Source organism: Emydura macquarii, unplaced genomic scaffold (genome assembly GCF_026122565.2).
Source record: "Emydura macquarii macquarii isolate MOO-44397 ecotype Brisbane River unplaced genomic scaffold, CSIRO-AGI_Emac_v2 contig_2636, whole genome shotgun sequence".
Lineage (NCBI taxonomy): Eukaryota > Metazoa > Chordata > Testudines > Chelidae > Emydura > Emydura macquarii.
Genome location: NW_027132773.1, coordinates 12403557 through 12420431, shown reverse-complemented (window position 1 = coordinate 12420431; position 16875 = coordinate 12403557). Strand labels below are relative to the sequence as shown.

At 41.1% G+C, this 16875-nt stretch overlaps 2 protein-coding genes across 11 annotated transcripts in view; one reads left to right on the top strand and one right to left on the bottom strand.

Annotated features, from left to right (window-relative positions):
- Positions 1-213: 213 nt before the first annotated feature.
- ZCRB1 (zinc finger CCHC-type and RNA binding motif containing 1) lies at positions 214-9444 on the bottom strand. Of its 3 annotated transcripts, none has more exons than XM_067564194.1 (8): positions 9305-9444; positions 6015-6102; positions 5806-5834; positions 4924-5035; positions 4729-4836; positions 2714-2826; positions 2534-2609; positions 214-1139 (listed from the first exon to the last, which is right to left on the bottom strand). In XM_067564194.1, the coding sequence occupies exons 2-8, from the start codon at positions 6096-6098 to the stop codon at positions 1008-1010; spliced, it is 654 nt and encodes a 217-aa protein (XP_067420295.1). In that variant the 5' UTR covers positions 6099-6102; positions 9305-9444; the 3' UTR covers positions 214-1007. The 3 variants fall into 3 exon arrangements, with proteins under 3 accessions (XP_067420295.1, XP_067420296.1, XP_067420297.1); XM_067564195.1 differs by lacking the exon at positions 9305-9444 and adding an exon at positions 9121-9139; XM_067564196.1 differs by lacking the exon at positions 9305-9444 and having other exon boundaries at positions 5806-5886; positions 6015-6091.
- A 76-nt stretch (positions 9445-9520) lies between these two features.
- The window catches only part of PPHLN1 (periphilin 1), a 131368-nt gene continuing 124013 nt past the window's right edge, over positions 9521-16875 (top strand). For 2 of the 8 annotated variants that reach the window (XM_067564190.1, XM_067564191.1), the window contains exons 1-2: positions 9548-9611; positions 14563-14630. The gene's annotated coding sequence lies outside the window, so the exon portion shown is untranslated. Of the gene's footprint in view, positions 9612-14562; positions 14631-16629; positions 16685-16875 lie in introns of all 8 variants that reach the window. The other 6 variants (XM_067564189.1, XM_067564185.1, XM_067564192.1 and 3 more) reach the window with 6 other exon arrangements.

Sequence of the window (16875 nt, the reverse complement as noted above, 5' to 3'; positions counted from 1 at the left end):
TGATCTGACCCAGTATGGCCGTTCTTCTTTTATTAGCATTCTGATATCATAGTGATGAGGCAATATAAATACCAAGATAGAGAACTGCCAGCATGAAACACATGCACTGTTGATTTGACATTGTAAATACCCTTGATTTGACATTGTAAATAATTAGTAATTTAGTCATATTATATCTCTAGACTTGAGTAAGACAGCAGCAGCAAGCCCTCATCCCACTGAAAGTCTTCAAATATTTATTTAAAAATGAAGAAAGCTGAGTCATTAAAAATACATATATTCCTCTAATGCAACACGAATAAAATTGCCATAGATCTTAAAAAAATTCTTAGGGCAATTTTCAGTAAATACTCCTAAATACCACATCTCGCTTAACTTTTGAGATTCCCAGAAAGTTTGTATTTTCAGTAATAGGTTTATGACAAGCAATGATTAATTACTAAAACTGTACATAGAGACAGAAAAACAGAATAAAGCCTTTTGATGTTCCTCTTGAATAACAACACCTTTGCTAAATTGTTTCACAAACATCGACTAAAGTTATAACCCAGTAGTTGGCAATTTTGATTCTATTTTGCAATTACCCTATACTTTAGAATAATGGTGACAAGGATAAAATTCAGCCCTTGAGGAGTGACCAAAGCAAGGCCTATACATCACTGAAGCTCCACTTGCAAATAGGCCTTAAATAGAAGTTCAGCGGTGCACAAGCCTTGGGTTGGGCAATCTACCCAGGGCTGAAATTTCACATTAAGGCCTCAATGCTACTTGCTGAAGGATCCAGGTCTTACTCAGGATGCCATATCTTGATTAAAAATTCAGAAACCTGATATTTGAAATCAGAAGTTGTATTAGAAAATTTTGGGGCCCTGAAATTAGTATGTTTATTTAATTTATAATAATAGCATAAATTTTAGCAGCAACTTTCTTTAGCTCCAAGACAAAGCTATATTACAGACAGCTTTGTAATACTGTACAAATGTACACAAAATATATGTATATATCTATCAGTCACTAAGTTCTTCCTCGTCACTGAAATATGCACTTTTTTTAATCCGTGGCCTTCTCGAATCATCAGACGTTGAAGGTTCCACTGCAGTCTGTTTCCATCTTTGTTGCTCTTCTTCAATTTTGGCTTGCTACAATGCAATTGTAAAAATGGAAAATATGAGCCATTATTTTGATTAAAAGTAACAGGTACTATGCAAATGCAGTAATGCAAATACTACGTAGTGAAATATTTAATGTGCATATTAGACTCTTTTGGAATAACAATTAAATTAAAATAATTTTAAGGGCTCATTAGCACTCTAAAATGGACTGGTTACCTGAGGCAGATTGAATTCTGAAATGATGCTGAAAACAGTTTTGTCTCTTGCATGCTAGTGGGTAAACAGTCTTCAGCACGAGTGCAGGAAGACCCACTACTAACAATCACTGTAAGGAACTGACCTACTTGCAAATATAGATGAGCCTTAGGACTATAATATACCTAGGAAACTTAGAACATGCAAACTTTGAAGCAAAGTATACTTTGTATTATGGGTTGACATTAGCAGAGAAGCCTTGGAAACAATAAGAGACTGAGATTTTGTCATTGAAAGAAAGAACCAGAGCATACCCAAAATAACTTTTTTCAAGTAAAGACTGAAGGTTTGGCTGGTTCTGATTTTAGCTGTACCAGTCCCTCACCCCAGTTATTATACATACCTTGCATGGGAGAATTCAGGTGGAGGGGGGAACCTGAACTATCTCCTGACTTATTAGCTTTTACATTCTCAACTTCTATTTTCCATTAGTGAAGGGCTTTTTTGAGGAAAGGGAGAGGGGAATTTTATATACCTCAGATTAGATGATCTAATGGTCCCTTCTGGCTTTAAAATCTATGAATTACCATAGTAACAAATAATTATATGGCTGAACCTCCTTGAACTGGTGTATATATTTTTTAATTTGAACACAGATCCAAATTTCATGGCAGGCTCTATAATGGAACAAAGCCTGACAGCAGAATAAACCTAAATATAAAAAAGATCTGTAAGTCTAGCATATGAGATATCATGGATTAGATTATTTTAAATCCTATAACTAATAAAGTTACACTGATAAGTGAGTCTTGAAAAAGGACTTTTTGAGACGCATCCAGATGAGCAGATTGAGCTAGGCAAAGATATTGTCACAAGTCGAGAGGAGTTGGGAACTGACACCATCGAGATAGAAAGCTAAGTCACGGAGAATCTTAAAAGTAAGAATGAGGAGCTTGGATCTGACGTATGGCAATAGCAAACTAATGGAGTGATTTTAAGAAGGGCTGAAGATAGTTGCAGCATCAAAAAAGCCAGACAATATTCACCAAGTTTTGGACAGATTAGAAAATGGTGAGGATGACTGTCTTGAATACAACAGAAGGAAAGGTTGCAGTATAGATAGAGGTCTTTGCTGTGTATTGTATAGTCTAGATGATTGTAATTGTTATTTGATGTTGCTTTAAAAATTATTAAACAAAGATCTATACCATACTTCAATTTACTACCTGAAAAGCTATGGCCTGGCTGAGACTATCCAGGGCAGGATCTTCTCCCTCATCATCACTTTCTTCCTCTTCCTCACTAAATAGTCAAAAAAGCAAAAATATAAAACAAATGCATCTCATTCTAGATAGACTGTACAATAAGGGTAAAGTGTGTCAATATTTAAATGTAGGTGCCCGTACAGTTCTTCTTCCGGTTCAACTATTTTCTTCCTTTTCTTCTTTTCTTTCTTTTTTGGAGGTTCACGCTCCCCTAACATATTTTTAGGACAAGCATAACTTAAGTGTCCTGTTTCCTTAGAGAAAAAGAAACATAGGTTAATAGAAGCAATTAAAAACATGGTACTAAGTATATCCTTAGGAAAATTAACATTAAACAATTAAGAAAAATGGCAGTAATTTTAATAAAAGAAGAGGAATGTTGCACTGGTATGTTAAAGGAAAATAAAATAACTCCTTCCTTGCAAATTCACCCCGGAAATGGGAAAAGTTATCAGTGATACTGAATGCTAGCCACAAATTATGCTTTGAAATCAACTATAAAGGAAATCAACAAATTTTTATTTGTTGTAATAACTGACTACACTAGCAAGTAACCTATACTAGAGACCACATGTGGACCTCAGCATTTGTGGTCTAATGTGCCATCATGATGGCAACAACACTTCTGGTTTTAAAATGGTAAGAATAGGTATTTAAATAACTGAAGTTTATTTTAATATATTAATATGATCCAAAACTCAATCCTTACAATTTTATCTTAATCTCAAGTGTTGAATTTGCTTAGATCTATCTAATCTAAATGCATAGAAAATAGGTATTATATATAAAAAAAAATCTCCTCTCCCTCACCTACTTGTATCGAATTAGTTCATTTTATCATTCATTTATCATTGTGTTATTTGGTGTAATAGTCAACTCATACGCTATTTCATATATAATCAATGTATGCTAAATAGATTTAAATTGTAGGATTATAGAAGTATATGCTTGACAAGTATTTAGGTATGATGACTGTGTAGGAGGTATATAAGTAAAGCATGCCTCAAATGCAAAGCCTACAGGCTGAGGCCTTTAAGATTTTAGCTTAGCCATACTAATGCTTGACATGAGCGGGTGACCTAAAATAACCCTCTGCCAGTAAGATTACAAGATTACTGGAAAGAATGGGCCAATAAGTAAAGTTACAGAAAATATGTTGTAATGTACCCCTCTGGACTGCAAGACACCTGATTTTAACATCATGGGATGTCCTGCTTTGACTGCAGGACACACGTGCATAAATGCTAATGAGAAGAAGGGGTACTAAGACAACAACCTATGAAAAATGGGGCATCCCAATATTCATGGTGTGTGGCAGTACAGATAAGGAAAAGAGGTTGAAACCCTCATGCATATGCATAAGGTGTTAGATATAGTCAGAACAATATAAAGGAGGTTCCCCGGTTGGGTACAAGTGAGAAGACCCCAAGGAAGGAAGACCCCTGGAAGACCTCATTGGGATGACCTGAGCAGGAACCACCCCATCTCATTGACCACTTGTTGAGAGATCTGCCATACTGTATGAAATCTTTGGTTGTGTGAATATGGATATGGAATTAGTCAGTGCGTGGACTCTCTCAGGTTGTGTAAATGTGTATGTGAGTGTAACTTATAACTATGTGTGTGGTTACTGTCCTCATTCTTTGTGCGTTCCTAGAGCCTCCAAACGTCTACCCTATTTATCTTTAAATTGTAGCAATAGGAGTCTGACTCATTGTTATTTAGCATAGATCAATAAATTCAATTAAAAATAAAGGCTACACAGGCTTGTATGTATAATATATATTTCTCCCCTCCAAATGCATGAAGTTTCAGATGTGTAGTAGAAAGCAGTTACAAAACAAAAAATAGATACTTTTGTTTATAATACAGCATTAGCTGTATTTACTATAATATTACATTGTTGACTACACACCAACACATATGTTTATAGCTACCAGGTATTCATATTTCTGAAAGACCCTAAATACCCCAGGAAAGGCCAGTCTAGAATCATTACCAAAGTGGGAGAAAATATTGATGTGAGCTTCAGGATGCTAACCCAAGGAACATGTGACAAATGTGGGACAAAACTAGTGACAACAAAATTGGAGAAAACATAAACCAAGAACAAATATGGAAACATTTGTTTTAGATCTATGCTGTAATTTACTCACCCCACATTCATAACATTTAGATTTATCGAAGTAGTTACGTCTACGGATGAATTCCGCTGCTCTTCCATTGTCAATAGCAATACTTGCTTTTATCACTCTTCCAAATAACTAAACCAAAAGGAAAAAAAAATTGAGCCCATATTTGAGAAATCTGAGCACTCCCTCTTTTGCCATGGCATTTTTCCTTTAGCTTACTTGTTTGTTGTTAAGTGCCCGAGAACAGTTCTGTGCAGATTCTTTATCCAAAAACAAAATAAATGCAACCCCTTTACTCTTCCTGGTGTCTTTATCCTTCATAATAGTAACTCTGAAAATAAACACATTGCAAAGTTACTGACGGGATAAATCCTATCAAGCCATTTTTCCTTATCTATAAATACCCACAAGTCTCAACTTTATATTAAATATGTTTATTAGTTATACAGGGAACTGCAAGATATTAAATAGAAAAAACTTTTTCAGGAGAGGTACAGGTAAAATGCAGATCTGCTTCTAATAGCAGATATACAAAGCATATAGATTTTCTCTGACTGGGCCTGACAATGAAAAGCACTCTTGTGGTATTAAAAAAAATGAATTATAAAGCTTGAACTGAATCGCATTGAATAATAAAGATTGAAGACTAGTTACTATTTGGGCTTAACAATTTGTGAAACCACTTTCTGAATGAAAAGCTTCCAACTCAAGGCTGCTACTTGTCAGATTACTCTTCCTGGTGTTGGGCAGTAAAGATACAAATAGGAGAAGGGGCCAATGCAGGTTAGTAAAAGAAGAATCTTATTTAAAGCATTTCAATGAAAAGTATCCTAGTATATAACAATATCCTGCTTGCTCCAAAGAATCAAGAGCACTGATGTGTGTAAGCTTATATCATGGGTGTGACTGCAAGAAACTTCAGGTCTAACAGTTACAAGAGTACAATTAAACTTGCACTGTATGAAATATGGATAACACTTAAATACATTTTATTTTAAGCATGAAGTATGGAACTGTAAGTGCACAAAGTGTATAAAGGAAGAAAAACAAAATATTGGAGACCAACTTGAAGAATACATGTCAGTCCATGTTTATACTTACTTAACAACTTTCCCATACTTGGAAAAAATCTGGAACAAGAGCACAATAGACAGGTTTAGCAGTCTGTTGTTAAATCAAGCACTGAAACAAATGCGAAATGATGTTGTTCACAAACGTTTAAAATGTACATGACACAGATGATGAATTATTTAAATTAATATGCAGACATTATGTAAAATGCAACTTCTTTTAGAAGTAAATATGCTTACCCTGTATAAGTCATTGTTGGTCAGAGAGAAGGGCAAGTTGGACACATATACCGTGCTTTTACTTGGTGCTAACCCACCACTCATTTTTCTGGGGATAGAGAGAGAGATTAGCTAGTTGAATTCAATAAAGTGATCTCACTTTACAGAAGAAGATGAGCTGTTCCAAATATAGAGTGGACAGTCATATGTTAAAACTATGGGTAATAATGTGGCTTCTATTTCTCCTACACAGATTTTACATCAAATCAATGTTTATTTCATGTACCACAGTGTAAAGGAAAAACCAGAGCAGTATTACTGCTCATGACTTAAAAACTGACTAGGACAGGACAAACTCAGTGAAGTTGGCACAAGTCATGCATTACTAAAATAAGCCTAGAGTGATTTGTGAAATAAATTCTGCTTTCAGGCTAAAACAAAATAGGTACTATTCCATATTAGACATTTTGGCCAATTTCCTGAAGTTAATGAGAGTATTGTTTGAATAAGGATTTGCCTCTCTGGAAGCAAAATGAGGTCATCCAAGTTCAATATTAGAAATCCATATTGATTAGATAAACAACAAACCTCTTCGAACCAATACCTTAATTACCAGGAAAAAATAATAATGCATTAATTTTAAAAATTAGTCTTGTTATGTATCCTGCCTCAACCATTAAGTTTTTCTTTCATTTCCCTGTAACTGATACCCCCTATATCCCTACATCTATCTCCAGACCTGCTTTTATGTCCACCTGGAACTCTGTATTTTCCTTTCCCCCCCTTCTTTAGGGATCTGCATCTCTCCTACATGCATTCCCTTCTCACACGGGAGACTCTAGAGGTGGGAGACTAGATAGCACAGCTTCGTGCAGCACAGTCCTATCCCATTCTCTCTTGGTCCATCACCACTTCTACACTTCTTTCCCTCTCCCCCTGCCCTCATCCACATCTGGAGTCAGTAACAGTAAACATTTTTATGTTGTTTATAAAATATATATATTATATATATTTAAACTCCATATACACATGTGGAAAAAGCTCTCTGTAAGAGTGTGGGCCAGGTTGTAGCTGTAGGTAACAGGAAAAAAGGAAAAACCCCAACAAAATCACTGCATCCGAACATTTAAGGGAAACACAATCCTGCATAGCACATTTCTTGTTTTTTATTCATTGTGCAGTCATGGCTTGGTCCAAAATCCAGAACAAAACAGTAAACAAAGAATACCAAAATGGCAAACTGTCCTTAATTAACGAAGTGTCCTTTAAGCATTAGATACAGAGGGGTAGCTGTGTTAGTCTGTATACAGCAAAAACAACGAGAGTTCTGTAGCATTTTAAAGACTAACAAATGTAATTTCTGCAAGCATAAGTTTTTGTGGGTTGTAACCCACTTCATCAGATGTAAGGAATAGAAATCACATAGGAGGCATATATATAGCTGTGGGGGGCAGACCTATCCTTGCTTACAGACAGCCCCCCAACCTGAAGCAAATACTCACCAGCAACCATACACCCTACAAGAAGGCCAATCCAGGAACCTATCCCTGCAACAAACCCCGTTGCCAGCTCTGCCCACACATCGACTCTAGTGACACCATCACAGGTCCTAACCACATCAGACACACCATAAGGGGCTCATTCACCTGCACATCTACTAATGTAATATATGCCATCATGTGCCAGCAATGCCCCTCTGCCATGTACATTGGCCAAACTGGACTGTCACTACGCAAAAGAATAAATGGCCACAAATCAGACATAAAAAATAATAACATCTATAAACCAGTCAGAGAACACTTCAATCTCCCAGGACACTCTGTCACTGACTTGAAAGTTGCCATACTTTTACAAAAAAAAACTTCAAAAACAGACTTCAAAGAGAAACTGCTGAGCTTGAAATCATCTGCAAACACCACACAATCAAACTGGGTCTGAATAGGGACTTGGAATGGTTATCTCATTACAAGAAAAAAGAGTTACGGAAAAATTCAAAAATTAATGAAAAAAACATTTTGAAAGACTTTTTCTGATTTTTCCATCAGAACTTACCAGCGAATATCTACCCTGCAATGAGATATGACACATGAAATTTAAGGGATATTGGTTTCTTGTTGCAGATTTATAAAGGGAGGCTAGCTTCACCCTTAACTAAGCTTCCCATTATCTGACATCAGGTATGCAAATTTGGGCTCATTTAATCAAGTGTGTAACATCACATACATAAAATATTTTAATTTCTTAGATTCACAAAGCCTTGGTTCCAATTGCAAATATACATGAAGTGAAAAAGATTGCTCTATGGTTTGAAGCTCTGCTTCCTATCTGGTGGTATGCATTATCAGTACAGGTACTCTAGGCTCTCCTCTTTCTTCACTGGGCCGTGTCTATTCCCCATTCAATTGGGTGCATCCCCCCTTATAATGTTGCTTTTCTAACATTTAGCCATTCCCTTCACCCTCCTCTTCCACTTGTGGGCCTCTTCCAGAATGGGATTAATAAAACACTGTAGTTGCCTGGTCTCAGCTCCACTGGTGGAGGCTCTAGCGTAGATGAATCTCAGATTACCGCAGTGTTGTTTATTTCCCAAACTCTGGAAAGGTCTAAACGACAGGGTGGTAAAATCACCAGAGCGCTCGCTGCACTATACCTTCCACGAACAGAGAAAATGAATTACGAGTTCAACATTGCCCTACTGCAGACACATTCCTGATGTGAAGGTTTTTTTCTGTCTGCCCTATAAACCAAACACCCTTTCGAGTCTTTACAACCCTCCCAGAAACTCACATGCTGCATGAATAGTTGCTGCCCTAACGCATAATGTTGTCGCTCCTGTCCTGGCTCCAGTCCTTAGGCACTGGAAGTTTTGCCAGTGCATTTCAATAAGGAAACCCCTAACCCGAGTAAAGTAGGCCTAGCAGTAACAGCCCTAGCACAGACACAGGTAGACCAGTACAGAGCCATACGGATACAGCTTATTCCCCTTCCCAGCTACGCCCATCTAACGTGTCGCTTTGCTGATATAACTGGGAGCCGTGCTGCTCGGGGCTGCACCGTTACAGCGGAACAACCCTCAAGGCCGGCGCCGGACCGGTTCCCTTTGAAGTCAATGGCAATAAGAGCTCACCACTGACTAGCTGTGCTGAGACCACGGCTCTGGCCCCTCGGGGAACCGGGGAAAGTCATTTCACGCCCCTTGGAGGACGTAGGCTGAGGAAGCAGCCCCGCCCCCCTTCACCGCCCGCGCGGGGCGAAGGCGAACCGAGGCCACCATAAGCCCCGGGCGGGATTCGCGAGGAGCCCGCACCCACCTCACGCGCAGCTGCCAGCGGGGCCGCAGCTCAGGCGGGGCGGGAAGACATTACTCCTGCCCGGGTCCGCCTGCCTCCGGGCGCGCTGAAAGCGGACTCATCCCCTCCCCACCTGCAGCGGGCTCCGCGCCTTCCGGGAACGTGACGACAGAAACACATTCTTTAACCAATGACGGGCGACATTGCCAGAAGGCAGGCGGGTATTTCCGTTTACGTCACGAAAGGCGCCGGAAGTGGCCGAGGTCAGCGCGCGGATCGGGCCCGCTGTCGCTTTAGGGCAGAGACGCCACGAGCCGGCGGGCGGTAGGTAGGTAGGTGCGCGAGGCGGCGGGTGCCAGGGATCGTTGAGGGGGCACAGCACAGGTTCCGGGTTTTCTGGTCCCGCCACGTGCCGCTGGCTGCGGGGTGTGTGCGCGCGCCGGGTCGAACTGTAGCAGCCTGAGCCCCGTGCTGCCTGCGACCCTGAGCCGCCCCGGCTTCCCGTCCCGTCCCGTCCCCTCCCCTCCCCTCCCGCGAGCCTGGTGCTGGCCGGAGCGCGAGAGCCGCTCTCCGCAACACGTCCCTCAGCCCAGCGGACGGGGCGCTCGGCCGGGAGCGCACGAGTTCAGATCTCCGGTCCTCTCCCGCCGACGGCTGCTGCTGATGTGTCAGTGCGGCCCGCAACAGCCCTTGTCCGCTCCCCAGCAACGCGTCCCTGCCCCTGTCCACGCATAACGTGGCTGAGACTGACGATGGTCCCTTTGGACAGAGCTGAGACTGAACCCAGGCCGCATCCATTAGACCCTTGGTGTAACCGCTCTGCCTCTTCAGGGAGGCACCTGTGCTTGGGAAGCCTGTTTGCAACCACGGCTCTGATCATTAGCCCCCGCTTCTGCCCCAAAACTGGCAAGACAGACAGACAGACAGACAGACAGACAGGTGGGCACCCTCATTCCCAGGGCTGTCCTGCCTGTTGGCTGCTAAACAGTTGGGCAAACCACTTGCAAAGTGATTGCTAGCTCGACTGGTAGAGGTCTGTGGTGTGGGTCTGGAGAGCTAATTATGGATCCACGTATTGGCATTTCATGTTCAATCCGATACTGCAGCTAAGTCTCATTTAAAACTGAATTTATATTCTTTCTAAAATCCTTGGAGTAACAGTGGTAGGTTTGGAGCTGTATCATTGGGTGTGTGTTTGAGAAGTCTATGCAGGTGGAATCGAGGGGGCAGACCTGGAACTCTATTGTGTGGGTGGGGGGAAAGGGATGTTTAGAAAAAGAGAACTGGGGCCCAGGGCTGGGGATCATCCTTCTAATGTCTGTGTAGAGAACTGTCTCCTTCTTGTGAAACTCTTTGGGAGCCAAGTTCATCCGTCTAGCTTTGGATTCAGAGTACAACTAACTTCAAAGCTTCAAGGGGCTAATAATACTGATTATACCTAGCCCTAATAAAAACTGCCCCTGCATGCTCATGAGTTTGTTGTTTTGTTTCATTTGGTGGTGAGCCAACAGTCTATTTTGACTTGTTCTGGACCACATTTGGGCTGTGGGTTAAGCTTTTAAGGCTCTGAAGTGGAAAGAATTAACATACCTAAACATTCCCTGCTTTAGTTATGGTGGTGGGGAAGATGTTTGGCTATGTTATGGGCCTAGATGCTATTGTGTTGTATCATTTTTTTTTAAATGGCAGTTGTGACTATATTACAGGTGTTTCGGAAACTGCAGGCACACTAATTTCTGGTCTGGCATAGTCATTTTATTATTGTACTCCAGGGGAGGCTAAGTATAATGTTTTGGGGTTGTTCAGGTCTGGGATCACTATTATGCTTGGTATAATGTTATCTGTCAGTAGTTATGGGAAGTAGGGGTGAACTAGCATTGGTGATAGGGTTGGACTGTATATGTTACAGGGGAGGAAAGAAGGAGAGAGATGCATACTCTTCTTTCACATACTTAGTTACTGTACCTCCGTGTTATAAAACTGTCAAGTTCTTGGGATATAGATCATATGTGAGATTTCTCTCACTGGCCGGGTTAGCAGCTAGACACTCCAAACATTACAAAGCATGACCATTATCCCCATTCCAGAAAAACAAAGTGTATGGGGGTGGTGCAGTGACACTTAGGAATCACAAAGCAGCTACGTGGACTGGTGGAGTGGCCTGGGACTTGAAAAACCTGGACCCTATTCTTGACTTTTTGACTGGCCTGCTGGTTGACTTTGGCTAAGTCACTTTACCTTTCTATGTCTCAGTTTTCCCATGTGTACAATGTGGATAATGTTTATCTCCTTGAGATCTACTAATTGAAAAGTGCTACATAAGAGCTAGGTATCATTATTGTATGCAGTGGTGTTGTGGCCGTGATCACTCTATATCTTACTAATCAGTCCTCATCCTCAAAGGAAACCTACACAATACTTTAAAAAGAAAAGCCTTGGAGCTTAAATTCATAACTTTTCTAGACACTAAAAATCATGGTCTAAATCAGGGATTCTCAAATGGGGGGTTGGGACCCCTCAAGGGGTCACTAGGTTAATATGGGGGGTCATGAGCTGTCAGTCCCCGCACATGCCAGGGCTGCGGCTGTCATGTGGATGGCTGACAAGCAGAGCCCTTGAGAGTTGGGTGGACAGAGAACAGTGGCTGCTGGCCAGGTGCTCTGAAGGCAGTGCCACCTCCAGGAGCAGTGCAGAATTAAGGGTGGCAAGACATGAGAGAGGATGGCATGGCATGGGGGAGTCATCACGTTTTGGGGTGTGGGATCACCACAGTGTGAAGTATTTTCAAAGGGGGTCCCAGCAAAAAAAAGTTTGAGAACTCCTGGACTAAATAGACACACTGGATTTATGTTTAATTACAATAATCTGTAAACTGCTAGCACCCCCATCTATGACTGGTGGGGCGTTAACAGGCCACTTGACCTTGAATGGTCCCTTGAATGATTAACCACTTATGCGAAATAAGCTGTTCCTGTAGGTGTCACACTCTTGAGGCCTGGTCTACGCTACAGAGTTAGGTCGACGTGAGCCAGCTTCTACACTGAGGCCTTGTCTACGCTAGCACTTATGCTGGCAAAACATTTGTTGCTCTGGGGTGTGAAAAAAACACACGTTTTGCTGGCATAAGAGCTAGAGTGGACAGACCCTCTCCTGCCAGCATAGCTACTGCCACTCATTTAGGTGGTTTTATTATGTTGGCAGGAGAGGGTCTGTCCACAGGAGAGGGTCTGTCTCTCCCGTCGACATAATGCGGCTACACAAGTGATCTTACAGTGGCCCAGCTGTATCGATACTAGCTGTAGACTAGCCCTAATTTGCAGTTCCCACCGATGTAACTTGCCCATTACACTGACTGACTTAATAACTCCACCTCCATGAGAGGCGTAGTGCTTAAGTCGATGTAGTTAGGTCAACGTAGTGTCAAGGCTGGTCTACACTACAGGTTATGTTGGTATAACTTATGTCACTCCGATGTGAATAAATCACCCTCCTGAGCATCATAAGTTACATCGACCTAAGCGCTGGTGTGGACAGTTCTGTGTCCCTCCTGCCGATATAGCTACTGCCTCTCATGGAAGTGCTTTTATTATGGGAGAGCTCTCTCCTGTCGGCAGCAAGTCTTCTCCAGATGCGCTACAGCGGTGCAGCTGCATTGGTGTAGCTGTGTTGCTGTAGTGTTTCTAGTGTAGACTAACCCTCAGCGTTCACAATGCATTGCTTACATCGATTGTTGCTGCCTTTCAGAAACTGTCCCACAATGGCATTCAATCGGTGCAAGTGCTCCAGTTGAGGACATGCGTCGCCAAAACAAGAAGCATATTGTGGACATGTAAAACTGATAAAAACTGTGGTGGCTGTACATCGACGTAACTTAGGTCAACTTAATTTTGTGGTGTAAACTTGCCCTGAGTATGTTTCCCAGACCTGAAGAAGGGCTCTGTGTAAATGCAAACGGGAGTCTCTCTCACCAGCAGAAATTGAACCAATAAAAGATATTACCTCATCCACCTGGTCTCTCAAGTGTTGTTACCTGGCCACAGCAGTGTCTCATCTGCACACTTACATTAAAATTAGAACTGTCTAAATGACTACTAATATCTACCAACAACCTTACTGTTTATATTTAAAAAAAAGAAACCCTAGGAAATTCACTGATAAATAAACTTAATGCAGAGTTAAGGTTGCCCAGAGGTATATCATATCCTTCCAGAATGCTGAGTTCAGTAAAATTGAGACTTATGAAAACTAGGAAATGACAAGTTAAGGTATTTCAAACTCAGATTTCTGAAACCAGGAAATACTTAGCCTTAACTGTGCCCTTTCTGAGTGACGCCCTAATACCTACATAATACATACCCACACTCTGCATTTGCACTGCATTGAAAAGGAACTACCAACATCTGCCCTACACTCAAACACTTTAGGCCTGGTGTAATTTAAATTGACCTCACTACAGTGCTCAGTGCTCTGAAAAAATTTGCTCCCTGAGTGCTGTGGTTAGGTTGACACAACCCCTGGTGTAGATGCAGCTATTACTGCTCATAGAGATGGATGACCTACATCAACGGAAAATCCCCTTCCATCTGTATAGGAAGGCTCTATACTATAGCATTACAGTGGCACAGCTGCAGCACTCACTGTAGTGTAGACATAGCCTTTGTTTTCACAGAAAGAACACATCGGCTACATTTTACAACCTCTTCACCCTTATGCACACAATACCAACTAACACCATACTTTCACTTAGCTGTCATTAAACTCACAGACCACGCTTATCTCCCACCTACCTAACTGCTGACAGTCCTCATGGCCAGAAGACCCCTGTGCTCTGCTACTGGCACAGACTACGCACAACAGTGCCGAAATGAGGTATACTGGATCTCTCAAGGTACCTGTTTCCTTTGATCACACACATCCAGAGGGTTGCATCATCCTCAAGTCACCTCATATCATAGTTACAACTCTTCCAAGCTGCTCCATCTAATTCCTCCACTATTCGATACAGTTACACCTACCACAGTGAATGCAGCTGCAATGCATGCAAAGAATTCCAAGTGGCTATTGCCAGATCCAGAGGCAGCAGAGTTAAGGTTGTGTGGGCATGTACTGTAACTCTGTATTTCCTGGTTTTCAGAGGTTTTGTGTTTTGCTGAACTTGATGTTTTGCAAGCACGTGACATACCACTGGACAACCTTGCCTCGGAGTACCAACATTTTTTGCCAGTGATTCATGTTGTGTGTGGGTTTCCCAAAATGACATACCCAATCATTCACTCTAGGTTGGAGAGAACTGCAAAGAAAACTACATTCAAGGAACTTAAATTTCATGATGGAGAATTTGCATCAGGTATGAGGGTCTGAAGTGTCATGAATTTATTCAAATGTAATCTCTACCCATTATTCAACAAGAAGGGAGGTGCAGAGGGTTTTTACATTCTTTGATGGGGAGATCCTTATAGTACGGCTGCACTGCCTTCCCCCTGATATTTTCAGTGGCTGCAGAACTTGAGGAAGGTTACCAAACTAAAACATCTGAGGTAATAACTCCATTCAAACAGTTTCTGGATCAGAGAGCAGTGAATGCAATCTCAAAGGGGGATATCCTCTTGAAATTATCCATATATTGTTGGGCAAAACTATTTGGCTTTTGTGCAAGCAGATGGAAGAGTCATAACTGTTGAATGGTTTAGTCTCCATGGAATAGGTGAGGTAGCTTGATTTATTTTTGCTCTTTGTTACACTGCTTGTAGCTGTCGAGAGACATAGGCTGCCTGTTTACCTGTGTAAACATCAGGAATTGAAAAATATACCCAGTGCTTGATAGCCAGGTGAAAAATAACTAAGCTGCCATATACCCAAGCCACTTACCCTAGATCATGTCTTCTCTAAGATGAAGAAATAAAAGTTTTGTATTGTTTAATGTATTTAACTGTAACAGTATCAATCAGTTTTCTATTTAATACCTATTTAAAAATGCAATTTTTTTCTCTCTCTCTCTCTCTCGCTCTTTTTTTTTAAAAACCTTTACCTCTACTCCATGTTTTCCCTATAGTAGATCATGATTAAGGATACAGTTTGGTCACAGAGGTCATGGATTCTGTAACTTTAACAGATGTTCATCACTTCTTTGGCGTGTGCTTCAGCCCCAGGTGGTGGGATTGAAGCCGAAGTCCAAGCCCTGCCCGCAAGGTGGATTGATTTAAATCATTGCACCAAGAGAAAACCATTGATTTAAATCAGGTGTCCCACTGATACCTCTTCACATATTTCTTAAACAATGGTGCAAATCAGATCACTAAAACATGTTAATGTTACAATTTAATACAGCATTTTACAACATATACTTTGTGTAATTTTTTAGATAACTTGATTTTTATTAATTTAGGAAATAGTACATAATACTTATTACCTGTGTCAAGCTGCAGATGCAGCAGTAGTACATTCGGAATGGTAAGAACTAAATCCTACACACACACAAACACAATAGCACTTATATTTTAGGCTTGGTTTACACTTACCCAGCGATTCAGTGGCAGTCGACGGGAGTTACGCAAACTATGCAGAATAGCTTGCGTAACTCCTGTCGACTACTGTACTTCTGTTCTGCGCGGTGTCTTCACTGCACTGCGCCACTTGAGGAGTGGTTTTAGTACATTGACTTCCTGATCGATTGAGCGGGTCTACACTGACCGCTCAGTTGATCCAGATAAGTCGATCTGACGGCGGCGACTTTGCTGCTGTCAGTATAGACCAGTGTTTCTCAATTAAATTTGGCCATGGAACCCTTTTGAACTCCATAAATAATTGCAGAACCCCCAAACTCTTAACAGTCTTAAAATGTCGAAATAAGCAAACATCAGCATTTCTCAATTAAATTACACTTACATTACACTTACACTCGATACCCTCTGCCGAAAAATCCGGGACATCTTCCCTTTTTCGGTGTGCACGGAGAGCATCTGCTCTCGGCACCCTGACAGAGGACACCAATTGAGAAACACTGGTATAGACATATCCTTATTAAACTAAATCTTAAATGTTACATAAATGTTTCACATTTGCAATTGCAGCAGTCTCTTGAGTTGGTGGCTCACGGCTGTCCTTAAACTCCTTTCTTTTTTTAATTTTTCAAATATTATTAACTCTAACAGTGAAGTCATCACAACACTAAATGTATGCTGTTCTTAAAACTTTTACATCTAGCTCATCTTCCCCACTCCCACTGTCATTTTTATTCATAGACTGAAGCAGAAATACGAGTTTTCCTGCTTTTTCAACTCCTGGTCGATTTCTTAGCTTTGAGTGAATAATACCAAACAATGAAAATATTCTCTTTGTGCCTGCAGGGGAAGTTACTGCTGTGAAAAGTTGGCTTAGCTACTGAAGGAACTCTGTTTCAAGGTGCCTGGCTAACGATTTCCACCAGTTCAGGGGAGTGACTTTGTTCAAAACATCATCAATAAACATGTACGGTTTAAATGGCTGCACTCCAGCCGTGAAATTTATTATGACTGGCATAACTGAGGAGTGATTTTGAGATGCCCATGCCATGGCAGCAGCATCTTTTTCAGAAGTTAGGCATCTACCTTTGT